This window comes from Bidens hawaiensis, unplaced genomic scaffold, assembly GCF_021521415.1.
Source record: "Bidens hawaiensis isolate Kalapana, Puna unplaced genomic scaffold, B.hawaiensis_p1.1 tig00000888_1, whole genome shotgun sequence".
Taxonomy (NCBI): Eukaryota; Viridiplantae; Streptophyta; class Magnoliopsida; order Asterales; family Asteraceae; genus Bidens; species Bidens hawaiensis.
The window spans coordinates 3,540,365-3,566,420 of NW_027491051.1; the positions used below are offsets into that span (position 1 = coordinate 3,540,365).

The 26,056-nt window shown below is 36.7% G+C and overlaps 2 protein-coding genes, 1 long non-coding RNA gene, 1 other non-coding gene and 1 pseudogene across 4 annotated transcripts; 3 read left to right on the forward strand and 2 right to left on the reverse strand.

Annotated features, from left to right (window-relative positions):
* Positions 1 to 4,990: 4,990 nt before the first annotated feature.
* LOC143544097 (uncharacterized) lies at positions 4,991 to 5,458 on the reverse strand. The gene is made up of 3 exons (XR_013137192.1): positions 5,386 to 5,458; positions 5,186 to 5,326; positions 4,991 to 5,093 (listed from the first exon to the last, which is right to left on the reverse strand). It is a non-coding gene; the product is annotated as an uncharacterized LOC143544097 (long non-coding RNA).
* A 199-nt stretch (positions 5,459 to 5,657) lies between these two features.
* Positions 5,658 to 10,315, reverse strand: LOC143543767 (uncharacterized). The gene is made up of 2 exons (XM_077036018.1): positions 10,025 to 10,315; positions 5,658 to 6,362 (listed from the first exon to the last, which is right to left on the reverse strand). Exons 1-2 carry the CDS (start codon positions 10,313 to 10,315, stop codon positions 5,658 to 5,660), a joined length of 996 nt encoding a protein of 331 aa, XP_076892133.1.
* TRNAM-CAU (transfer RNA methionine (anticodon CAU)) lies at positions 7,877 to 7,949 on the forward strand. The gene has a single exon. It is a non-coding gene; the product is annotated as a tRNA-Met (tRNA).
* Positions 10,316 to 16,652: 6,337 nt separating the features above from the next.
* On the forward strand, positions 16,653 to 18,632 carry LOC143544103 (pentatricopeptide repeat-containing protein At1g06143 pseudogene; annotated as a pseudogene).
* A 3,249-nt stretch (positions 18,633 to 21,881) lies between these two features.
* On the forward strand, positions 21,882 to 24,095 carry LOC143544113 (plasmodesmata-located protein 2-like). The gene is made up of 4 exons (XM_077036269.1): positions 21,882 to 22,035; positions 22,084 to 22,941; positions 23,619 to 23,732; positions 23,809 to 24,095. The coding sequence occupies exons 2-4, from the start codon at positions 22,125 to 22,127 to the stop codon at positions 23,814 to 23,816; spliced, it is 939 nt and encodes a 312-aa protein (XP_076892384.1). The 5' UTR covers positions 21,882 to 22,035; positions 22,084 to 22,124; the 3' UTR covers positions 23,817 to 24,095.
* The last annotated feature ends 1,961 nt before the right edge of the window (positions 24,096 to 26,056 follow it).

Below are 26,056 nucleotides of genomic sequence, written 5' to 3' on the forward strand. Positions count from 1 at the left end.
TTCCCTTTATATGATGTGGATACTGAAGCTGTATATGACCAAGCAGTGAACCAGTATGCCGCCTTCCCGCACCCGGTGGTGGAGAAGGTGAACGAAGTTGCTGCTGCTGATGATGGGCTAACCATTCTCAAGACCTTCCTTGAACCGCCACAGCCAACTGATGGTGCGGGTACAAGTGGGTTTGGAGGTAGTGGCCCTGAAGCTTGATCTTTTAAATCCTTTCCCACTGTTAGGATAGATTTACGTCTTTATATAGATTTATATTCTTGTAGGCGGGTAGATACCCAACCATTCTTGTAACAGTTGAATTTTTATGGAATATAAATCTTTTGTGCGGGTAGGACCGTCACTCTTGCTTTATAAACGTTATACGACTTGCTCATGCATATTATAGTTTAATTTGGCACTTGTTTTGCCGCATAAACAATATATGATTCGCTTGTGCATACTTTAGTTTAACTTAGCAATTTCTTAAGTACTTTGGATAAGTTAACCTTTCAACGTGGCAGATAATAGGTTAAAGTTTTGCTTCCTCTTTCGTGATTGTGCGGGTAAGACCGTCACTTTCACTTAGAAGGATGGCTCAACTTTACCTATATCTGACCTGCGTGGAGGTTTTCCTCATTTGTTCCTTAAGAGATTTTCTAAGTGTTCTGAATAAGTTAACCTTTCGACGCGCGGTTGTCAATAGGTTAATGTTCAGTTTCCTCTATCATGATTGTGCGGGTAAGACCGTCACTTGCATTTAGTAGGATGACCAAACTTTACCTATGACTGACCTGCGTGAAGGTTTTTCTCATCTTTTCCTTAGAAATTCTTGCCGTTTTTTGTGTTTATGCGGGTTTTGCCGCCTTCCACACGCAACGACTTCTTTTCACACTTATTTATGCGGTGAATACCGGCATATCAGTGTTTTGGATAAGTTAACCGTTCGACGCGCGGTTGTCAATAGGTTAACGTTCAGTTTCCTCTATGATGATTGTGCGGGTAGGACCGGCACTTTCATTTAGTGGGATGACCGAACTTCACCTATGATTGACCTGCGTGAAGGTTTGCCGTTTTTTGTGTTTATGCGGGTTTTGCCGCCTTTCACACGCAACGACTTCTTCACACTTATTTATTCGGTGAAGACCGGCATATCAGTGTTTTGAATTAACCGTTCGACGCGCGGTTGTCAATAGGTTAGTTCGGTTTCCTCTATCATGATTTGTGCGGGTAGGACCGGCACTTTCATTTAGTGGGATGACCCAACTTTACCTATAACTGACCTGCGTGAAGGTTGGCCGTTTTTTGTGTTTATGCGGGTTTTGACGCCTTCCACACGCAACGACTTACTTCCCCACTTATTTATGCGGTGAAGACCGGCATATCAGTGTGGAAAGTTCATAAGTATAAATGTAAGATTATCAGCGTCAATGTGATAAGGAGAATCATTTCCATTAGAAGTTGCTCTGGGCCTTTTCTTTTACAAGTTTGGAATTGATCTACATGCACTGTGTAATTGAGCTCCCTTCCATGTTGTTTGGATGGGAGTGCCATCGAGCCGATATGCGCTTGGTTCGGAATCTCGTTGTTTACGCAGTATGTAGTCTCCAACATTGTAGCTGTAGTTTCGCGTTTTTCCCAACTGGGGTTCTACACGCGTTGGCCTGCTCAGCATCCTTTACGCCACGAGGTGTGCGAGTTCTCCATCTCTGACGAATGTCTCGATGATGTCTTTCAAGTCTATGCATTCGTCGGTGTTGTGGCCTTTTGTCCTGTGGAAGTCACAGAATTTGCTCTGATCAGCGTTGTGATGCTCTCGGATTATTGGAGCCTTTGGCCATGGGAGCCTCTCGGTGTCGAAAATCTCGGTGACGCTTTTGGTGAGCGGTGTCCACCGGGGGTTCCGGTTCGACGACTGCCTGTTATCCTTTCCGCCTAACCGAGGGTGCGAGCCGGATGAGGTGTCGAAGTTTACCCTTGACTGCCAAATACCTAGCTTCCTCTTTTTGTTTAGTCGGGCGGTAAGGACGTTATTTTCTCTTGTTTTCTGGGTGTAGAGGTTTGTGCTCTGGGGCAGATCTCTACCCAGTTGCTTTTCCGTTTCCGCGAAGCGTTTAGCTGCTGTCATGATGTCATCCCATGTGGATGGCATGCCATCTTTACCCGTTAAGGTGCAGATGAGCTCTGGGTCTTTCGCGCCCTGGATGAAAGCAGCGCGAACAAGATCTTCGCTAATATTGCCCAGACTTAGCTTCTTTGAGTTGAAACGAGTGATAAAGTCTAGTAAAGACTCATCTTCCTCTCGGATGCAGGTGAGGATTGTCCATTGCTATTCAGTGTACTTTCTTTGTTGACTGAAGTGTTGGCTGAACTTCTGTTGGAAGTCTGCCCAATCATAGATGTGGTGGACCGGTAGACGGTCAAACCACGCTCTGGCTGCTCCAACCAGCGTCATTTGGAACATATAACACCACGTGGGTTCCGTCCAGTTGCTGACGGTTGCCCCCGCTATGAATCTGTTCAAATGATCGTCTGGGTCGGATATACCATCATAAGTGCCGATGTTGGACATCTGTTTGGCACTTCTCGGGGCGATTGCTTCCGCAATGTCCCTTGCAAACTTGGACGTTCCCGCATTTGCAGCAGTTGGTCTAAAGGTTTTGGAGAAGTCGCGTGGGTTTCCCCCCGCGTTCCTTGGTTTGAAGGTGACTCCGAAATTACTTCTTGGTTGGAAGTCCGTTTCCTTACGCTTCCCTTTCGCCCTATGGCGAGGGTTTGCGTCGGTGTCGGATTCCTCCGAGTACTCGCACTCACTACTCATGTTTAGCTGTTGAGTGCTTCCAAATTCGTCAGCCTGTTAGATTGAACGTAAGCGTTCGTCCAACTCAGCTTGGAATTCCTTCTGACATGCTTCCGCCCACGCTTTAACTTGTTCAAGTGTTTGGCGGGGGAACCTCGTCTGTTGTCTTTCCACCTGGGTATCAATGAATCCCAGGGGGTGATTGTTTACTGCACTTGCCCCGGCTTGGGTAACTGGGGTAGTGTTCGTAAAATTTACTGCACTTGCCCCGGCTTGAGTAACCAGGGTAGTGTTCGTAAAATTTGTGCACTTGCCGGTGTTCCTCCCAGTAGCTGGGGTTGTGATTACCGGGGTTTCCTGGTCACTCGCTGGCCTTGGGACCGGAGTAACGTTAACCATCTTTTCGGAGGTTTTGAAAAAACTGAGAAAATTAGTTCTAGCTTTTATGCACGGATGGCGCCAATGAAGAAACACTAATTGACCCCGGGCAGATTACGGATAATCTGGGGGTTAAATAGATGTTTCCCACGAGGGGTTAGATCCGGCAAAGATGGTTCTTCAGATGACCTGCAAAACAGACACCGTGAGCTCGTCACTGAGAAGGGGGGGGGGGTACCTCCTTGTGACCACCCTCCGGCGTGAGAATCAGACTAGATTGCTCTTGAATATGTGTATATTAAGAGAAATGACTAGAGCAGATATGATGGTATGAGATGAGATGATAATACCGTTCCAAGGTGTTGGAGTATTTACAGCCGAAGGTAGGTTTCCAAGAAGGTATAGCCGGCTGAATAGTATTCCTGTTCTGCCAACCGTGGCTACGCACATGCCATGCTGGTAGGCAGCGGCTGATAGTGACCAGGCCGGCTGTGTACTGTTCCTGTTCCACCAACTGCAGGCTATGCACGTCCTCCGACAGGTTGGTGAGTAGGCAGCGGCTGATAGTGACATACAGTACAAGAGCGTGCTGCTCGTCATACTGTTGTCAGTGAGCTGTCGTATCTTTGGTCAGATCTTTTGTCCATACCTCGTCAGGTACAGTACAAAAGATCCTCCAGTATCATACGGACTGGCCCATTTGGGCGGGAGTTTTCCCGGCTTTGTGCAAGAGTATTCCCGGCTTGCTCACTCCTTCTTCAGGTGACATTACTGAATTATTTAAGAGTTAAGTGCCTTGTGCGTGTAGCCTTGCTGCGCGGGTAGCCTTCCCTGATGGCTAGTATCCGTTGCTGCGGGAACAGGCGGAGTACGTCGACCATTAGGAGGCTTTTCCTGCGGGAACAGCTTGCGTACTGTGCGTAAGGACGTCACGTCTCTGAGCATGGTGGGTCTTGCGGATCCAGTTGGTTTCTGCGCAGACGTCTCTCTTCAAGGTGAGTCTTGCGAGTTTAGCCTTTGCGCAGACGTCCCTGTTGAAGGTGAGTCTTGCGGGTTCAACTGCGCAGACGTCCCTCTTTGAGGTGAGTTTTGCGGGTTCAACTGGGCTCTGCTGGGACCTACCTCTTCAAAAACCTAAGAGACTCAACCCATAATTCATTATCTAAGAAAATTAATAACGATAATCATGCAAAGTATTGATTTTCTTGTTTTTTTTTTATTTTCTAAACTTTCATGTATCTTTTAATTAAGTTTGGTATAGTTTAACTATCTACGATATTAAATTGGACACATATAAAAGCAAGTAATTAAAAAATCTATCTAACAATGTGAAGAATATGCTTTGTCCATATATATTAATTTTTATTTTGTATATTAGATATATAACAACTACAAAAGTTAAATAACACATGATAGCAATATAAACAAAAGCAAACTCATATAAAAAGAAGAGTTGCTAAATTTAGTAAGAAAAGTAGATAATTACTACTAATTTTATTTAGATTCAAATAAAATGTTCATCTTGTAAATTTTATGTTATACTGTGATTTATATATTAATAAAGTGTTATAAACACTGTTATAGAACGACTGAAATAATTAGTTGAACAAAAACTTATTATTAATTAAAAAAGAAATAAAAGTGCTCAAATCAAGTAAAAAATGTCAAATAATGAAAAGCCATGTTTATTTTATTGACAACAAGCTGAATCATTAATTATATACAAAATTTGACACCATTATTATATATATGTATAGCTATGTATGTATGTACAACACCCTACAATATTCCAACACAAACGTACGAGTTTTCATGCAAAAGTGTACTAAATCCAAGACTGGATTGAGTAGTTGCACCTGAATGAATTCAAGCCACTTATATGTGCAAATATGTCCGATGAATCCAACTTATCTTCTTCTTTCACCATCACCTGCATGTCCATCAAACATATATACAAAAAGTTCAAACATGAGTTTAACCTTAATATTAAAATGGTACAAAATTTGTCTTATTTATTCTTACATGCATAGATTTTACATCTTCATCAGTGTCTTCTTCATGGGTGTTACATGTGTTTCTCTAGTGTTCTCCGAATTCATCGTTCTTTGCGAACCTTCCTCGTACTCGAGGCCTGCTGTCTGCTAGGGTTTTTCGGCAAGCATACTGTAAGAAATATGGTGATTAATTAGAAGATTGTAAATAAGTGAATAGATTTTTTTTACCTTGATCTTCTTGCTAAAGTTTCTCTCGTTTCTTTTCTTCATGTATCGATGGATCTTCTCTTTTCGTTCTTCACTCGTTAGTTTGTTCGCCACTCGGAAGCTTTCTGGTTCCAAACCTGTGATTTCTGGAGGTGCTAATGGATTACTACAACTTCCAACTCCATTATTAATAAGATGTTGGCTTTGACTACTAAGTGCCTGTAATTCAACAACAAAAGATAGCTAATAGACCACCAGCACAAGACAAGCTACGATTTATCTGATTCTGTTACTTAGCAGGGTATTGATGGGTCCTGTACACAAACCTGGAGTTCGTTAGAGTTGTAAGGGTGTGGAAGGGGATCGGGGAAGAACATGCCACCATTATCACCATGGAAATCTAATTCGTGCGCTTGAATTTCATTCGCGAACGACATATTCCCATTAAAAATTCCACAACTTTCTATTGGTAACATGGAATTTGAGTTTCTTGATGGGAGGTAGGGATGATCAAGGAAACAATGGTTAGGGGATGAACTAGGGTTGTTGAAGCGCATGCACTTGGAAGGTGGCATGGACATGCACTCGTTTTCAATCATGGCTCCCATCATTGACACGATATCGTTTTGATCATTAGGGTATGGCATAATAGGTCCATCGGACGCGAATTGAATCTGGTTTTGGAGTAGAGAGAGATCAAATTGATCTTGTTGACTAAAAGGATATTCTTGGAGGTTTGAGAAATCTTGATTGACAGAAATATCATTTTCTATGTTGTTTTCTTCAAACATGGTAGTGTAGTGGCCGTTGCTGTCGTCGTTGGTGGGGTATTTGATCATATTATCGGGTGGGAAAGAGATGTTTTTGACATAGGATGATTGTTCTTCATAACAACAATTTGAAGCAGAAGCAACATCAGAGTTTTGTATGGTTTCTTGGAATAAATGTGATTCACAAAACTCCAAGATTTGTGCACTTAGAGGGCTAGACACTTGTTCCTACAATATCACAAAAACAAAAACAAAAACAATTGGAATAAAAAACATTAACATATACATATTACAAATTAATATCATAAACATGTAACGTTATATATATTATTTTTACAAAATTAGTACCATAACTCTTCATGTTTTGGATCTATATATTTCCATACATGTATGAATATAATTAGTTATGATCATGGATCGACTTTAATATCATAACTTGTAGACCTAACATGGTAACGTCACCGTCGATGGTGACAGAGATATGGGTCCGAAAAGAAACGATATTTTGATTACTACATAGATAGAAAACGACATGTTTTTAATTTGTTTGGTAAAATGATTGAATTTAGGCACGGGGAGATGTTCTTTTTGTAGACGTCGACGCACCACTAATCGACAAATCATGAACATCGAAGCCGAATATATGAATCCTCATTGATCATCTTACTTTCAAGACTAGTAACATGCTAAGGAAACAAATTATGTACCATATGAGGTTGGTCGGGTGGATGCATGACGTTGTGTAACATTCTTCTCGTTTAAACGCGATAAATCGATGCTAATAAAACACGTATCGGTCAGGAGATTGGTATGACGATTCGAAATCAAGACCGACAGCTTCTGAAAATCTTGTGTTGTGTATGCTCCAAGTAAACGTCTGAAACCAATGTCCAAACTTGTGAGAAAATAATAATATATAATATATATTCAGATTCAAAAAACCATGAAAAGTAGAATTATAATAAAAGATTGTTGTTAGAGAGAGAGAGACAGACAAGTAATTAAGGTGGAGCAAATGTACGTACGTTAGATTGGTGAAAGAAACGATGGTTGGTTATATAATGCTGCATGAATAATGTCCTACATCGTATTCGTTCTCCTATTATCTCTCCGAGCCACACATTGACCATGTTATGTGTGGTTTTGTCCGATCTGTCATTAACTTGCTTACGTGGCACCTAATGAGTCAACCAACAACCTAATTGAATTTCGTTTGACCCATGGAAATTTTTAGGCTACAAATAATTTGATGGTATTTATAGACTTGTCACATATACACACATATAAAAGTAAATATAAATATGGAAATTCATCAAATAGTATCAAAGCATGTAGTTTCGTTTTTTTTTTCCCACAAATTACATTGTCTAAACATAAAATTTAGAAAACGGCACCTATTCTTTAGGCAGGCATTAACTGAACTATACGTTGACCAGGCAACTTGAAAACGTGTTGAATTTTTTAAATATCTACGTTTTCTAACGTGTTACTTTCAGATAGTGTTTAAAACGATGTATTTTGTAAAAAAAAAGTACGTAACAAATTTTAAGTTTCTACCCTTTGGAGCTAAATATTCCTTAATTCTTATAGAAGTCTTCTCAATTGACCATGGGGGGAGAAGCTAAGCAGGTTTCTTAGACTGAAGGTTCTTAGTCTAATCAGAAACAGAACCCGTCTGTAACCACAATGACTATATGCTTAACACACCTTCAGATAGAAGAAGTACTTTTTGGAAAGGATTCAGCGGGGTGGAGGAATGGTCAACTCGTCAGACTCATGATCTGAAGACTACAGGTTCGAATCCTGTCCCCGCCTAATTGAGATCTTTTTTTGGGTGGTAAAAGTTGTGTTGACCACCTAATCGGCTTAAAGTACACTTAGTGTACAACGATTCCACATGTTTTATCAGGGTTCAATTGATCAGTTTTGTTAGTGAAAATTATAAAGTAAATATTTATTTAATGAATTACATATTTAGTGAATAACTTGTATAAATATTTAGAATAATAATAAAAATAAATAAATAAAATCTGGCTAGTGTATTCCAAATATATGGAGCCACTAAAGTTTAGCAATTTATGTCTCAAACCATACGTTATTGGGTGATGAGGGGATTTGTGAGAATAATTAAAGTGTGAAAAATAAAAAGAACCACACACCAAATCTTTTCGTTACTGGTGTTCCAAATGGTAGTGCTTGGAGGTTTAAATGTAAACAAACTGTGTCGAAAGGCTAGTGTTGGTCGACTAGATTAGATCGTGTGACATGACAACACATATGGATCGATGGTCCAACAAAAAGGGTGTTTAGAAAATAGTAACTCATTCTCACCATCTCTTACTCATGGAATGATGGGTTGATTGTTAATGCAAGAAAACTAATGTCTTTCACTGACAACCGTATATATATGTCGGTGAATGTCGTTACTGACTGAAATTATTCGGTGATAGTCCGTCGGAAACTAGGGGGTGGATAATGTGCTTTACGACACGGAACAACTGATTTTATGATGGAACACTGATGATATAATTAGTGTCGGCGTTTTGAGAACTTTGTTGGCGTTGTAGTCATATGGTTTTTACAAGGTACATATTACATACGTGTAGTCATAGATATGGTTTCCATCGGTGATTGCTTGTTGTCCCCTAAGTTATGGAATATGTCTTTAGTTAATGAGTACTAACAAGTTTTTTTACTTTACTTTTTCCTCCTTTAATTTTTCTCTTTGAGATTACATAGGTAAAATACTAACTTTTATCGATCATGATAGAATGTTTGTTGATGATAATCATTTGTGTAGTAGTGTACAAGATTGAAGGCTACATATATAAATGAACACAATGAGTCAATGAGCATGACACTAATAGAAAGGTTAATTCTACAGATGTAAATATCACATACGAATGTTACAAATCCCATAAAAAACAAACTTTTTACATCAAATATCAGATGTTTCATTAGAAATCAAACATCATGACGGCGACGAATGTTTTTTTTTTGAACTGTAAACTTTTTATAAAACAACCAACCAGATCCAATACACAGACACCCTTCACAACCTAGAGAGACGCCTCAAGAACACACCACTATATGAACTTAAATTACACCATTTAGACCACTCTAACGTTTGTCTTTTCAATCTATGTTTATACCAAAAAAAAACTTAACGATTTGATTTCACCTATGATCTCTTTCGGCTTCTCTTCTTTACCTTCAAAAAAAAATTTCATTCCTCGCCTTCCATAGACTCCAACACGAGATGATGATAATCCCATGCATCGTATCCTTCTTTTGAACTTCCAGTCCAGAAGCTTTTGCAATGTTTAGAAGATCTCTCACCGAAGACGCCGAAAAAGGAGACACCTTGAACCACCGAGAAATTCCTTCCCAAATGGCCGTAGCCACCAAACAATTTGTAAAAATGTGGTTAGCGGTTTCCACACTCATCCCATAGAATGAACACATCGAACTTGCCATAGGAATATTTCTTTTTCCTAGAGCCTTCTTTGTAAGAATTCGATCCAGTTCCGCTCTCCAACATGAATATTACATTTAAGCGGGACCCACTTACACCAATTCAAAGCATAAATGTTTGCGTTTTCCTTCTCTTTCGCCATCAACCTTTTAACCGATCTTACCGAAAAGCTACCATTCAAATCACCCAACCAAACCCACGAATCCGAGCCCCCTTTCCAACTAGCCGCATTAATCACCCGGATGTAACTCTCTCATTCAGCCATTTCAACATCAGAAACTGGATTTTTAACCCAACTCCAAGCCCAACCGAAAAAGGATCCTTGCCTCCAAAACCAATCTCCAATTTTGCACTGCTTATATTTCTCTAGTTTGTACAGACTTGGGAATCTCGATCTTAAAGAGCCACCACACACCCAATTATCCGACCAGAGACTAATCGTTCTCCCATCACCCCACGTACCTTTAATTAAATCTTCCAGGTTACTACCTTCCAGCTTCAACTTATTCACCAATTTAGCAATGTTTTTCCAAACTCTCATGTATTTTTTACTATCCGAGACCAACTCCCAGCCAGATCTTTGTCTGTGGATAGACTCCACAACTTTGGACCATAGACCATCCATTTCCGTCTTATACCTACATCCCCATTTTGCAAGCAAGGAGTTGTTAACATCTCTCAATCTAGAGATACTGAGACCTCCCATGCGTTTGATGACTACTTTAGTTATACTAAAAAATTATATAAAACAAAAATCTGACATCACATTGTTCATTAGAAATATGTTTGTGATTACGGACAAGTCACGACCTTTAGAATTCGAATAAGTTTCGTACAAACTTTTCAGGCATTGTTGGTGAGTTAAGATTTGTGACGCATGGCTAGTAGCTGATCCTTCAAAAATTTAGAAGATAAGATTTTGAATGAGATTTTCTTATCAATCTTCGCAAGCAGCTATCAGTTGCAAATAGTCACCACTCACCAACATTCAAACTGCTAGTGATCCTTCCAAAACATTACTTTAAATGCTCCCTAAGCATGATGATTTTCACATGCGTTCTTCATTGAATGCCTCATTGTGCGAAACTTTATTACAACTCCTCCCTAAACCCCCGTGTGTTGAATACCTCATCAGAGATAAAGTGGGCGCAAATAGTTATTGAAATTGGAGGTCTCAAAGAAAAAACTTGCATGCATGTGGTAATAAAGAGGTATGGAAATGTAGGTCGACTTTAACATGGTCACTTTATTTCATTATCTTGAAGAACAAGTGATCCATTAATGCTAGAATTGGCAGTCTCATGTGTTTCAGCTGAAAATGATTTATTTTATTTGCGTGCCCAAGAAGTGAGAATGTGAGCAGTGGCGGAACAAGAACTTTTACATTGGGAGGTCGTAATTTTTTTTTTTTTTTTGTAATTCGTTTTTGTAGATCAATTACTTTTTTTTACCAACAATTGGTACAATAACTTTCTATTTCCCATATCTTAATATCATAGAGTTGCTTCATTTCAAATATTTGCAAAAACATGTTTCTTGACTATCAACAATATCATCTTTTGATAAAGTTCAACTACTTCTCAGATTCTTTATAATTATTTTGAAGTGTTTGTTTAACACTTTTTAACCAATATATCTATCCACAATAAAACATTTTCACATGTGATATGTTTTTTTTTAACAAACTAAAACAATAATTCTAAACTAAGGAATATGAGATAGATAAAAGAGCAATACGTTAAAAAATCAACGAAAAAGTAAAATACTAATATTAATTGGGCTTTTATTTAACTGAGTTAGTGGGTTTTATTTAAAAAAACATAGCCCACTATAGAGTTTAGGTTAATTTCCTCTTTCTTGTTCTCTGCTTCTCGTGTCATGTCGTCGAACAACCTGCGAGACAGCCATGGAGCCGTCACCGGCCGATGACTGTGAGAGTCGGGAAACTTATGGTGTCATCATCAACATAGTTTTCTTTGCTGCTCTAGTAATGATACTTTATTTAATAGTTTTTGTTGAAACGGCTAATTACCAGAATGTTCATTTACCATTTGAAATGTTTTAAGTTGAAAAACCAACATCTTAAGAAAATGCGACCACGAAATCCCATGAAAACGAACTGATAACTAGCTTAGATGTTTAATGGTTTCAAACCGTACCATAAACACCCTCAGCCATATCGGTTAAAAGTTGTGTGAACTTTATTTTTAGTTTATGTACCTAGTAAATTGTTTTGATTTAAAGTATCAATACTCCTACATCTAAGATATCAAGAATTTAAAACCATGAAATAAAACACAACATCAAATCAGAGATTCTAAAAACGTGCAAAGTACTAAAAAGCGAAAAGGTAATTTAAAGAAATAGTTAACATCTTTACAACTTAACTTTTAAGCAAAACAATATAAATCTAATACGTAATCAAATTGCAATAACCTAAAGTTTAATTATATCCCAAATCATTTTTTTTAAATATGATTTATTGCCTTTGGTCAGCTGATATTTTGACATGACGAAGCCTTTGCATTTTTGTATTAGTTATTATATATTTTTGTTTTTATTATCATTAAACATGTGATTTGTTAACCATCCGAAAGTAAAAACTCTTAGTTACGTAGAGGTTTACTAATTATAACTAACTTTGTTTTTATCAAGGATTACCGGTTATATGCACGCTTTACTTTAGTTGGTATCACTATATAACGATCCGGATCGGTTTAAAAACCTATTTGGATTTATTAACAAAGTCAAACTGAATTAATACAAATCGGTTTTGAATAAAAGTAATATGAAGTTATGAACCGAAAGAAGCCGGATCTGACACAAACCAGCTTGAAAACTATTTTCTTTTATCTAACTTCTAACCACAACAGCTATTAAGTTAGTTGACGAAGATTCAACATGTTGTTATTGACCACATTTAATTTGAATGTCAATGCTAGAGAGAGTTTTTGAGTTTTGAAACTATTTCAAATGCTGTTATTAAACAAACATAGTCAATACCAATATATATTAGTGATGAGCAAATCCGAAATTGGTACCGATTTGGTACTATCAGTACCGAATCGGTACCAAAACATTGAGTTTGGTACCGGTACCGATATTTTCCGAATTTTATCTTAAATACCAGTTTCAGGAATATGCAATTTTCGGGATTGAGATTTTTGGTACCGTACCGGTACCGATCTCATCCCTAATATATACTAACAAAAACAAATGAGGGACGAAAGTGTCATTTGGGCAAGAACATTGCTATAAATAGCTATATTACTATTTTTAGAAAATTAAAAAAGGGCTTGTTATTTAAACCGGATCCAACCCGAATTTAACTGCTAGGATTCCAGATATAGCCGGTTTACAAATCGATTTCGGATCATGTGGCGATTTTTTTCATCAACTTAAAATTATTAAGATTTATTTTATATGGCTTATAGGCTTTAGGCGTCTGCTGGGCACATGAAGCCTAGCCCAGAAACCTAATGTGTGTGTAGTGTGGGACTGTGGGATGTGAATATTATTCTTTTAATTTAATTTTCCAAAATGAAAATGCCAGTGTAAATGCGTGACACAAAATTTTCTTATGTCTTCCCCGACGTGGCAGAATTTTATCTTGTGCAAGACAAAGTATTTGAAATCTTTAAAACTTAAAAACTACTAAATTTAGTGTTAATAATAGTAATGTAAAACTGTTTATTTGATTAATAGATTCGATTTTTATATATACACTTAAAAGTGCTTCAAATGAAAACAAAAGTAAGAGTAACTTACTTGATGCTCCGAGTGATGTACTTAAAGTTTTGTTTTTAATTGTTTTGATATTTTATAATGATTATTTTATTTTTTTAATATAGTTTTGTTTTAATTTAATACATATTTATTAGTTTGTTATTATATTTTTTAACGTCTAGGTTTTATCAGTTGAGATGTTTAGGTTTTTTAAATTTTTAACGAACAAACATAAACGAACACGAGCATGTTAATTTTTTTAAATGTACAAATATGAACACAAATATTTGTCTAATGAAAAAGAGGCATTGACGATGGTGGGTAGTGTTGAAAGTTAACTGACGATGGAGATGATAGACCATCAACGAAGAACATGTAAAACATATAAATTAAATTAAGGTTTGATAATAAAGTGTTTATCAATAAATGAAATCATATAACCCATTTCAGGGCTATTAGAGTTTAGTAAGACACATAACCCATGAAAATTATTCTTTGATAATTAAGGGATTATTTCACAAATAAATGAGATGTTATAATCCGTTTAAGGGTTATCCAGGTTTGGTGAGACACATAACCCGTGAAAACTATTGGTTGCTTATGAGATAGTTTTACAAATAAATGAGATGTTATAACCCATTTAAAGACTATCTGGGTTTGGTAAGACTCATACCCGCGAATTCGGGTCAAATGTATGAGAAGTCTCCATTATAAATCAAGCAATCTAGTGGCTGTAGAAAATGAGAGAAGCAACCTGAGAGCGACATATAGGATTTTATGGTAGACAATTATATAGATAGTTAGATTATATAAATAGCTCGAAATAGTATGGCTGTGTAAAGCTATAATTTTAAATTAATAAATTTAAGAGTTGAAAGCTTGTATTATGTATTAAAAAGATTGTAACAATAGATGGTGATAGGTGAGTATAAAATGTATATATAATTTATAATCTTTTTTTAACTATTAACACTCATCTACTTCCAAAATATAATTTTAACTATTAACACTCATCTACTTCCAAAATATAATTTATGCAATGTCTTTTAAACCCTGATGTTCATTCCCAAAAGCAAAAAGCCTTTACCACGGCTAGAATAGCCGGGCATATTTTTTTTATACATTTCTTGATATAAAATTTATATTAGGCTACTTTTTTAGTAGCGTATATAACACGATTTGTAGAATTTTTAACACCATGTAAAAAACAAGAACAAAGAAATTTGAATACGAGCTCTATATAACTTTAGGGCTAATTACCAAAATAGAAATTTTTGATCAGCTTTTTATCAAAATAGACATGTCTATTTTAGCCTACATCTCTCCAATCATTGGTTTTTTGACCAATAAACGACTGACGCGTCACCGAAGCCGGATAAGGCGGCTAAGCCTTAGCCGCCACTTTATGGGCACGGAATTTTATGAAAAGTAAACGGGTCCCACCTTTAGCCAATAAAAAATCGACACGTGTCAAAGACGACTAAACTTAGCCTACATCTATGGTTATTTAGCCGGCATCTTTGACTCTTAGCCGGCTTCGGGATACGTGTCTAGTTACTTAGCCGGCTCCAAATATTCCTTCCTAGCCGGCTCCAACTCGGCTTGTGTAGGCTAAGGCTACACTTAGCCGTCTTCTTTTTTCAATTAGCCGTCTAATTTTAGCCACCAAAATTCAATATTTTACCAACCTTAACAACTCTATTAAATATTTAGCCGGCTTCACTTAGCTGTCTTCTTAGCCGGTGTAAATTTAGCCCCCAAAATTAAATATTTTTACCTACTCAATTAATTATTTTGCCGGTTTCGCCTAGCCGTCAATTTTTTTTCTCTTAGCCGGCATGTTTTAGATTGTAATCGTTCATAAAAATTTACATACATAAAATAATTTTTATAAAAATAAACCAAGTTAATTCATTCAGAATGACAGAAAAAATTTACATTTGGCGTTTTCGGCCTACCATCGAGTAGATTGCAATCGTTATTTAGTATGTTTCTTAATTTTTATTATTAATGAACATTTCTGTGTATTACCTTTTAGTATCTACATACATAAAATAATTTTTATAAAAATAAACCAAGTTAATTCATTTATAAAAACAACTTTATTGGTTAACAAACATTTTTTTTTAAATGAAAAAATAGATATGGTATAGTAAGAAGTAAAAAAGTTTGATAGGGTGAAGATGATTTTATAAGATGAAGTGAAGATGGTTGTATAGTTTATAAAAATGGTTGGTGAAAAATTAAATTTTGGTAGATAAATGTATTTATTTCTGATGGCTAAAACATGCGGGCTAGGAGAAAAAAAATTGACGGCTAGGCGAAACCGGCTAAATAATTAATTGAGTAGGTAAAAATATTTAATTTTGGGGCTAAATTTACACCGGCTAAGAAGACGGCTAAATATTTAATAAAGTTGGTAAGGTTGGTAAAATATTACATTTTGGCGGCTAAAATTAGACGGCTAATTGAAAAAAAGAATACGGCTAAGTGTAGCCTTAGCCTACACAAGCCGAGTTGGAGCCGGCTAAGAAGGAATATTTGGAGCCGGCTAAGTAACTAGACATATATCCCGAAGCCGGCTAAGAATCAAAGATGCCGGCTAAATAACCATAGATGTAGGCTAAGTTTAGCCGCCTTTGACACGTGTCGATTTTTTATTGGCTAAAGGTGGGACCCGTTTACTTTTCATAAAATTCTGTGCCCATAAAGTGGCGGCTAAGGCTTAGCGGGCTTCGGTGACGTGTCAGTCGTTTATTGGTCAAAAAACCAATGATAGGAGAGAACAGACATGTCTATTTTGGTAAAAAGCTGGTCAAAGATGTCTATTTTGGTAATTTTCCCATACCTTTATTATAAACATATGGTTTAGCTGAACCATCCTTTCTTCTTCACCCAATTATATGGAAATGTATCGTTAGTACCCGAGACGTAAAAATCATCGGGCATGACATCCAGTTACAAACTTGATCGGTATCTTCTTCCCCATTGTGACATAAGGTCATAATCTCTTTATCAATCAAAGCTAAACTCTGATATGTTGAACCCCACCAAAAATAACCACGAAAACGGGAACCGATGATTTTTTGGCAAAAGGTCCAACTGTAAACTCCATCGGATGCAATGGTATGATTTCCAAGCTGTTTTATACTTTTATATATAGAACATCGAGCTGTAGTTGTGATTAAAGAATAACATGATATGAAGATAACAATGAAGAGGAGGGAGGTAATTCCCTTATGGTTCATCACTTAATATCAAGGCACCGATGCGTCATCTGTAAAACCCACTCCCAAATCGTTCACAAGGATTAATATTTGCAGTGCACACCAGGTGTTCGACCTAATGTCTGAACCAAAAACACTTAATCAATTCATCATTTCATCTTTCCTGATATTATTCCTAATCACAAAGGAGCGATGAATAAGAACAACGTAATCAATTACTTGAAAAATTGCACAAATTTGACACAACTAGAGTCTTTTTACGCCTGCATTGTCAAGAACAGTTACAATCAAGATTGCTTCATAATAAACCAGTTCATCTCTGCCTGTTCCACCTTTTATAACACACATTATGCAATCCAAGCCTTTACCCAGATGGATAATCACCCCAATGTATTCGTGTACAATGCCGTCATCCGGGCGTGTGTGTGCTGTTCATACCCGATTCAAGCTCTTGAGTTTTATTCGAAAATGTTGAGTGATCGAATTAGTCCGACTAGTTACACATTTTCATCACTCATTAAAGGGTGTTGTTTACTTCAGCAATCAAGAACCGGAGAAGCGGTTAACGCGCATGTATGGAAGTTTGGATTCAAATCTCATGTCTATGTTCAGACAGCATTGGTTGATTATTATGCAAGTGTCGGGAAGATCGTTGACGCGCGTCAAGTGTTTGATGAAATGCTTGAGAGAGATGTGTTTGCCTGGACTTCGATGGTTTCGGTTCTCGCCCGAGCTGGAGATTTAGCGTCTGCGCGCATACTGTTTGATGAAATGCCTGAAAGAACTTTTGCTTCGTGGAACTCGTTGATTGACGGGTAGAATAAAGGATGTGGAGGCTGCAGAGGGTTTGTTCAACAAGATGCCCCAAAAAGACTTGATCTCATGGACCACTATGATTAACTGTTACTCACAAAACAGGTTATACCAACAAGCGTTAACAACTTTTGATGATATGACATCACACGGTATTATTCCGGATGAAGTAACCATGGCTTCGGTTATCTCGGCCTGTGCTCATCTTGGGGCACTTGAAATAGGGAGAAGGATACATTTTCATATAAAGAGATATAGTTTTAATCTCGATGTTTATATCGGGTCGTCACTGATTGACATGTATGCAAAATGTGGAAACTTAGATCAATCTTTGTTAGTGTTTCATAAACTACCCGAAAAGAATATTTTTTGTTGGAATGCAATAATCGAAGGGCTTGCGGTACATGGGTACGCCAACGAGGCACTGGAAATGTTTAACCGTATGGTGAAAGACGGAGTTAAGCCAAACGGGGTTTCGTTTATTAGCGTGCTTAGTGCGTGCACGCACGCAGGCGAGGGTCAAAGGTGTTTTCTAAGCATGGTTCAAGATTTTCATATTGTTCCTGAAATTGAGCATTATGGATGTATGGTTGACTTGTTATGCAAGGCGGGTTTATTGGAAGATGCTTTGCGAATGATAAACGGAATGAGAATGGAACCGAATGCGGTTATTTGGGGTGCTTTGTTAGGTGGGTGTAAACTTCAAAAGAATCTTGAAATTGCAATGATTGCGGTTGATAAGTTAGTGATTTTGGAGCCGGGTAATAGTGGGTATTATACGCTTGTGGTTAATATGTTTGCTGAAGCGAATAGGTGGAGTGAGGTGGCGAGAATACGGGCTGCTATGAAAGATCTTCGGGTGGAAAAAACGAGCCCGGGATCGAGTTGGATCGAGTTGGACGGGAAAGTTCATCGGTTTTCAGCTTCGGATAAGTATCATGAATGTTGTGAAGAAATATATTTCTTGTTGGATAGATTATATGGTAAGCCAGTTCTTGATTTAAGTGTAAATGAGCTTGTTTTTTGGTTGTAAAGATTTCATTTTTTTGGTCTGAAATGTGATTTGATGGAAAAATGTGAATTTGTTAATGGCATGTATTACTTGAACTAAATTGATATTTTTTAATGTGGTCTGCTTTAACCAAAACTAGTTTGACCCGAACCAATTTGATAATTCTTTAAAGCAGTCTGCTTTGATCTGAACCAAATTGATACTATTCTAAAGCGGTCTGTTTTGACCCTAGTTTGACCTGAACCAAATTGATACTTTTTTTATAGTGGCCTGCTTTGACCAAAACCAATTTGACCCGAAGCTTTGATTTTTTTAAAGCAGCGGGCTTTGGTCCGAACCAATTGTTTTCTTTTCAAACAGCCTTTTACCTGAAGTTCCAAATTCTTGGCTGATTAAAGTAAGAGTTGTTGAGATGGTGAAATTTAATATTCAATAAAGGAAGAAATTAATAGCAAAACTAGAAAAAAAGGAAATAAGATTGCAAGGTCATAAATGGGTTGAGGACAAGGGTGGTTTCTATTGGGGGTACAGCAGGTTCTTTGTTCCTATCAGAAAAGACACATTTATATGGTGATACAACTTGCAAACTCAGTGCATTATTTCTGTCATGCAAAATTATGGTAATTGACAAGTCATATTGTCAACTACTATCACTTGGCTTCATTCCTAGGGGTTAACTGCAATGTTTAATAACTTAAGGGGTTGTATTTGTAAAGAAAATCACGTAAATGGCCATTTTGACCGACCTAATATAAAAATGCCACGTGGACTAGGGATGTCAAACAAACTCGAAACATTCGGGATGGTATTGTATTAGGTGATATTTGATCCGGATACCTAAAACATACACTCCCCTTAAGCGTACACATAAACGTTTTTTTTGAAATTTTTATTTTCATTTGTCTTTGGGTGATAAGAGTAATATACTAATCCAGTTACTTTTTAGTTTATATGTTCTTAATTTCCTTAGGTAATAAAAATGTATAAAAGTTCAAAGAGTAGGAAATGTACTTGAAAATCATAACAAGTGATTTCTAACTTCCGAACAGCATGAGACGCGGTTTTACAATTGGGTATGGGAATAGGATTACCGGTACACATCCCAAACTCATCCCGTTGGCATCCCTAACATGGACTTACAAATCGTAAATGGTGTAAGGAGACATAATTTTACAATTGGGTTTGGGACTAGGACTACCAGTGCACGTCCCAAACTCATCCCGTTGGCATCCCTAATATGGACTTACACGTCGTAAATGGTGTGACTTTGGCCTTAGAAATTGAAAATGGTGCGGCGAGTAGCCAATCTGGCGACAACACGTCGACCCCATGTACCGAAAAAGAGGCGGTTTCACCAAAAAAGTGAAAATGGCATCACTATCTTGTTTACACAACGAGATTTTGACACATAATAATACCTAAACGGCTAAACTGCTTTTATTTTTTGTTCGAATGTGAACATTTGACTCTCCACTAATCCTCCACCCAATCAAGTGTTTTAAAATGTTGGTCAAAATTGTTATTATCAAAATGGTGATTTTATGATATTTCTAGTGATTTAATTGGTGAACTAAGACAGCAGTTAAGAGTTGGAGAAAAGGACATGAGAGATTAGGCAGTGCACATATCCCATGAGGTTGCATTGCAGCAGTAGTAGGAATGTAGGATCATGTCTTGTCATAGATAACTTCCATCAACTAAAAGACATGGACCCCTAAAACAAGCATGACCAAGTCAAAGGTCAAACTGGTTTCAGAAGTTGGTCGGATCAGTCTGTGTGTGTGTTTCTCAAGAGTAAATATGGATTTTTATGCATTGGGTGGTGTCTAAACTTGTTTTATTAGACAAAACAAGTAATTTCTTTTTGTTGCATTTTCACAAGTATTTTGACTGTTTAGAGTCAAATAGTAAGATTAATAACTCGTGGTAGGAATCAATATTTAATTAAGGGATTATCACAAAATTAGTCTCATCAGAGTCCTTTCATAATTTTAAAAACTATGATATATCTCATTATGAATCCGGCTAAAGTAACTGAACTTAATAAGATAGCAATTACAAACTAAGAAGTAATAAACATTTGTCAGTGAACTTATAAACTTTACATGTGACAACCAAGTTTTTAAATTTTTACTAATGAAATGAAGAGATTGAGGATCATTTTTATGGATATGAAAATATATTAATTAAATTGAAAAGAGAGGTGGGAACATAATATTATTTTATAATTATTCATTTCGTTAGATAATATGGAAGACATAACATTGCTATGTCATTGATATCTACATAAACTATTCAAGAAGATAGATAGCATGGAGAACACAACCCATTAGATAACTTTTTTTTTGTTTGATTAAATAATTGAAAGGGAGAAAAGTTATTTAAAAATATGTTCATGGGATTTAAGTGACAGGGGAATCAATTTTGCTTTAAAGAGAACACATGATAGGCATTACAAGAACTTAAAAAATTGAATGACTTTGGACTCATGTCATGTGATCTGGATTGGTCAAAAAAATATTGTCATGCAGTTGGTAAGCTTGGTATAATGAATAAAAAAATATATATATTATCACCAGTTAGAAATATATATACAACCAATTTAAAAGTATGATCTTTGTTAGTTATATACATTAATATATATTTTCGTTTTATTAATTCAATTTATTCAAATTATTATGTATCAAGCAATATTAGTTCAATAATCATATCATAACAATTAACAAATATAATAGTAATAACAATAATAGTATAGTATACTATTAACTTATTTGTTACATTGTGCTACAATAAATCAGTTTATTGTGCCTTTTCAACCCACAAGATAAACTACTGTTTCCTTTTTCTTTAATCAATTATAATTGACATTTTTTAGTACTAGTCAATGAGGCAAAATCCCTATTTTCGCAAAGAAGAGTGACTTTAAGCTTTTCAAACTAGCAAGTAGCTTTACAAACTAATCAATGAGGCAAACTCCTGTTTTCTTTTAACAATTTAAAAAGGCATAAGATCTATCATCACGAGAATAAAACACGTATACATTATGATGTTCGTTCGTGTAGTTATACTGATCATCTGATTATGTATCTTTATAAAAAATGATACCTTAAAATGATAATTATTGTTATATATCTACAAAGGCGATACAAAGCTAAACTATTCAAGTTTGATCCGTGATTACAATTTACGCTGCCATCATCGCTTCTAACTAACTTTTACCTAGAACGGTTACCAAACCGTCAAACAACACTCAATCATCACAACTCGAGTAATTTGCTTACTCCAACTTGGTAAGAGTGTCGAGTGTGGAGATCTTAAACTTAATCACATGCCTAACTCCCTTATCTTTATAAAGAATCTTTTGATTTTTTAAACACCATGGTTTTGTTCTTATTCTCTTAAAATGATTTTAAAACAATTAAACAAGTTAATACATGCCTTTTCATGACTGCATCATGCACATATAATTCTTGAAATACACACACTTATTTTAACAAATAATAATATATAGGTAATACAACCAATATACCCTCATAAAGTTTAAAAGGTAGGCCACACAAACACAAACCCCAAACCTAAAATCTTACTTCAAGAATCAAATCAAAACCATTACTTTACTAAACATCCCATCTCAATCTCAATCTCAATCTCAATCTCAATCTCAATCTCAACAACACCACTTCAAGATTTCCACACATACATGTTCCAATCCACTCACAAACTCTAAACAACAAACAATGCATTCAATATCACCCACATTCTTACTCTTGATGGTCATCACACCACTTGTTACTACATCTGCAGCAGATAACACCAACTTGGTCTACAAAGGGTGTGCACAGCAAACCCTCCAAGACCCAAATGGGGTATACTCATCTGCACTCTCTGCCATATTTGGAACCTTAATCCAACAATCTTCCAAAGCAAAGTTTTTCAAGACTGTTAGTGGAAGTGGGCAGGCCACAATCTCAGGTCTTTTCCAATGTAGAGGTGATTTAACCAATCTTGAATGCTACAACTGTGTCAGCAGGCTGCCAATACTAATGGACAAGCTTTGTGGGAAGACAGTGGCTGCAAGACTGCAGTTTCTGGGGTGTTACATGTTGTATGAAGTTGCAGGGTTTACTCAGATATCTGGGATGGAGTTGCTGTACAAGACTTGTGGGTCAAGTAATAATAATAATGGTGGTGGGAATGGGTTTGAGGAAAGAAGAGATGCTGCATTTGCTAGTTTGGAAAGTGGGATTGAAAGTAGTAATGGAAATGGTGGATTTTATAGTACAAATTATGAATCTTTGTATGTGTTGGGACAGTGTCAAGGGGATTTAGGGGCTTCTGATTGTGGGGAGTGTGTCAAGAATGCTGTTCAGAGGGCTGAAGTCGAATGTGGGAGTTCGGTTTCTGGACAGATTTATCTGCATAAGTGTTTTATGAGTTATAGTTATTATCCTAATGGGATACCCAACCCCAAGAAATCCTCTTCCGCTTCGGGTTCTTCGTATTCGTCGTCTTCGTCTTCTTCGTATTATTCGCCGTCTTCGTCTTCTTCATCAGGTATGGTTATGAGTGATTCATGAATATCTTTGTGTCTTTTTAAATGACTGGTTTTGGTTGGGGTTAGGCTATAATTAAATGTACCTCATTGAATGCTAAACGTGGTGTGCGAAAGAAAACGAAACCCGAATCGTATCTGTACCCAGAGAAAACAAACCGAATTGGGAACAGTCTTCAGTTCCACAATTTTTGCTTATTTGGATTTTGGATAACTGAACTGAAAAATTACTAGTTTAATCGGATAATTGAACCAAATTAATTTATTGATTATAATAAAATAACATATTACATCAAAACAGAAGACAAACGGGCAACAAGATGCGCCGCAAGCCCTTTCTGAACCAAATAAACCGAAAAAATCGAGTGAATTCAGTTTAGTTAGATACATTTCTATTTGGGATTGATTTGGTTAGGGCAAAAAGAATTATAAACTGAATAAACCGATATCCGAAACGATGAACATTCCTTGAAAAGTAGAGATATGAAATGACTGAATCGGAAGATGGGTACTTTGGTAAAAGTAAATAAGTTAGCTAAACGTACGTACCCGTGTTAGGTAAAAAATAGAAATGAAATGACTAATTTAGAAGGGGAGGGGGGACTTAAATAAAAAAATAATAGAAAGGTGGGGTACGTTTAACACAACCCTTTAATTATATCTGAAATTTGGTTTGCAGAAACAGAGACAAATACCGGGAAAACCGTTGCAATCATCTTGGGAGGGGCAGCTGGAGTTGGATTCATAGTAATATTTGTATTATTTGTTAAGAATTCAGCAAAGAAACATGATGGTATGTTAGCTAGACTTGAAATGATGAGAGTGATTATAAATTTTGTTTGGTAATTTTTTTGGATTTTTGGGTGCAGATTATTAAAAAGGGAAATGAGATATGAGAGTTGTTGACATGATGAATGAAGAACCAGAGATCCAATTTTTGAGGTGGATTCTTTCTTTGGTCTTTTTCAAATCCATTAGGTGAATTGTTTTTAATTTTGGTATATTTTGGAGGAAATGATGGTGGAGAATGGGAATGTTTGTTAATGGTGGAAAAGATGAAGGAAAGATGTAATATTTTAATTTATGTTGTTAAGACTTTGGACATTCATGGCTCAAAGCCATATATGCTAATTGTTAATCCTTTCCGTCTCTTTAGTTAGTTAAGTCCGTTTTTTAAAAATTGTAAAACATGAATCAAACTGTATGAACATCAAATCGGTCTACTTGCGTCGGTTTGAATGGTTTCGATAACTTATGATTTATGAACACATGTAATGCAAATATACGAAAAGAACATGTAAATAAAAAACAATAAAATTATACTGCAGTATTCAACTTATTATTATTTCATATAGTAATTTCATAAAACTTTTTTTTAATCATGTAATAGAAGAAGTTACATGGTTTGGTAAAGCGAAAAAAAAAAGTAGCGTATTCAATGGTAAATAAGTGAAGTCATATATGCTACAACATCTAGTCTCATTTATCACAAAAGTACCGGGACTCTTGTTAGCAAACTAACAGGATCCAATATTAGTTCTAGGCGCTCAACGATTTGGAAACAGAATAATGTAAGGGGGTGTTTGGTAGAGGGATTTGATTGGGGAGAAATGGAATTAGAAATATTTCTTTTGTTTGTTTTCCACTTTTCATTTCTATTTCTCTTTCTATTTCTCTAAAACTAAAGAATTCCATTTCTCTTTAAAACAAAGAGAAATCCATTTCTCAGCAGCCTCCTCATAGTATGTCACCACCTCGTCTCCGGCCACCACCTCGTCTCCAAGTCTGCAACCGCCACCTCGTCTCCAAGTCTGCAACCACCACCCCGTCTCCGCCGTTCGCAGTGGTGAACACAGAGATGGTAACCGATTGTAGGTTGCAGGTGGTACGGGTGAACGGGGATTAGGGTTTCAAGTGATGGTTCGTGGTAGGTTAGGGTTTTCAGATGGTCGGGTGATTGTGGTCGCAGGTGGGTGACAGTGGTGGTGGAAATCGGCGGTGGTCGCAGGTGGCTTCTGATTATCATCATCATCATCGCCACCACAACCACCACCACAAAATCTCCAAAGAGGCAGTGATGACAGATCTGAGCCTCCTTTTTCTATATCTTATGTTCCAAAAATTTGAATATTTTTAATTTCTTGTGTACTGTGGTTGAAGAAGGGGATTTGGTGGCAGCAGCCGGTGGTGGTGGGCTGTGGTTGAAGAAAGGGCTGTGGTGTGGGGCTGTGGTGGTGGGGCTGGTGGTGGTGGTGGGGCTGTGGTGGTGGTGGTGGGGCTGTGGTGGTGGGGCTGCGGTGGTGAGTGGTGTCAGGTTGGGTGGAGGTGGGGTTGGGTATGGAAGAGCTCTCTGTTTATTTTCTCGTGTACCAAACAAGAGAAATAATTCTCATTCTCCATACCAATTCTCTTTCTCTACAATTCCATTTCCATTTCTATTTTCTCTCCTTTTCCATTCTCTGTACCAAACACCCCTTAAGTTTCATTTGCATTTATAGGTTTTTTTTTTCTTTTTCTTTTTTTTTTAAAAAAAAATTTGATATATAATATCTAGTGGCATGAACATCTAACACACACAAACCTAACATGAACTTCATGGTTTAGGTTTAGTTTAAATGGTTTCAGGTCAGACCCCGAACCCATTTAGCTAAAACCTGGCGGGTTCAGGGGCTGACCTGTTTATACATTTATTTAATTTACATTTTTTTAAATAACTTAATCTATTCGAGTATATTTTATACCAAAATTCAAAACTTTTATAAATAAATTGGCATACTTAAACCCTAAATGCTTAAAAGAAGAAGTAATATGCAATTCGTAGAATTTTAGAGAATTATTTTTTTAAATTTAATAAATTTTCTCCATCTTAATCGGTTTGTGTTCGCATTCATGCGTGACACGATTTTCAGGTTCGTATCGGGTCCGACCAATTTAGCAACACTAAATACAACATGGTCTCTTTTCGCTGATCGTTGTTCTTTCTTTTCCACATAGAAGAAAGACCCCTTTAGTGGAATCATTTGATTCTTCTGACGAAGAGGAGTAAGATTATGGAACCTGTCACACTTCAGTTAATTTTATTTTCCGCATTTAATATCATGAACTGAATTCTATGTT

Bases quoted from the DNA above. Each gene is read 5' to 3' on its own strand.
- LOC143543767 (XM_077036018.1), bottom strand. From the start codon at position 10,315: ATGGGAGGTCTCAGTATCTCTAGATTGAGAGATGTTAACAACTCCTTG. The intron at 6,363-10,024 runs GTGTGTGGTGGC...GTGATATTGTAG, and splicing joins GTCTCTGGTCGGATAATTGG to GAACAAGTGTCTAGCCCTCT.
- LOC143544113 (XM_077036269.1), top strand. From the start codon at position 22,125: ATGCATTCAATATCACCCACATTCTTACTCTTGATGGTCATCACACCA. The intron at 22,942-23,618 runs GTATGGTTATGA...TTTGGTTTGCAG, and splicing joins GTCTTCGTCTTCTTCATCAG to AAACAGAGACAAATACCGGG.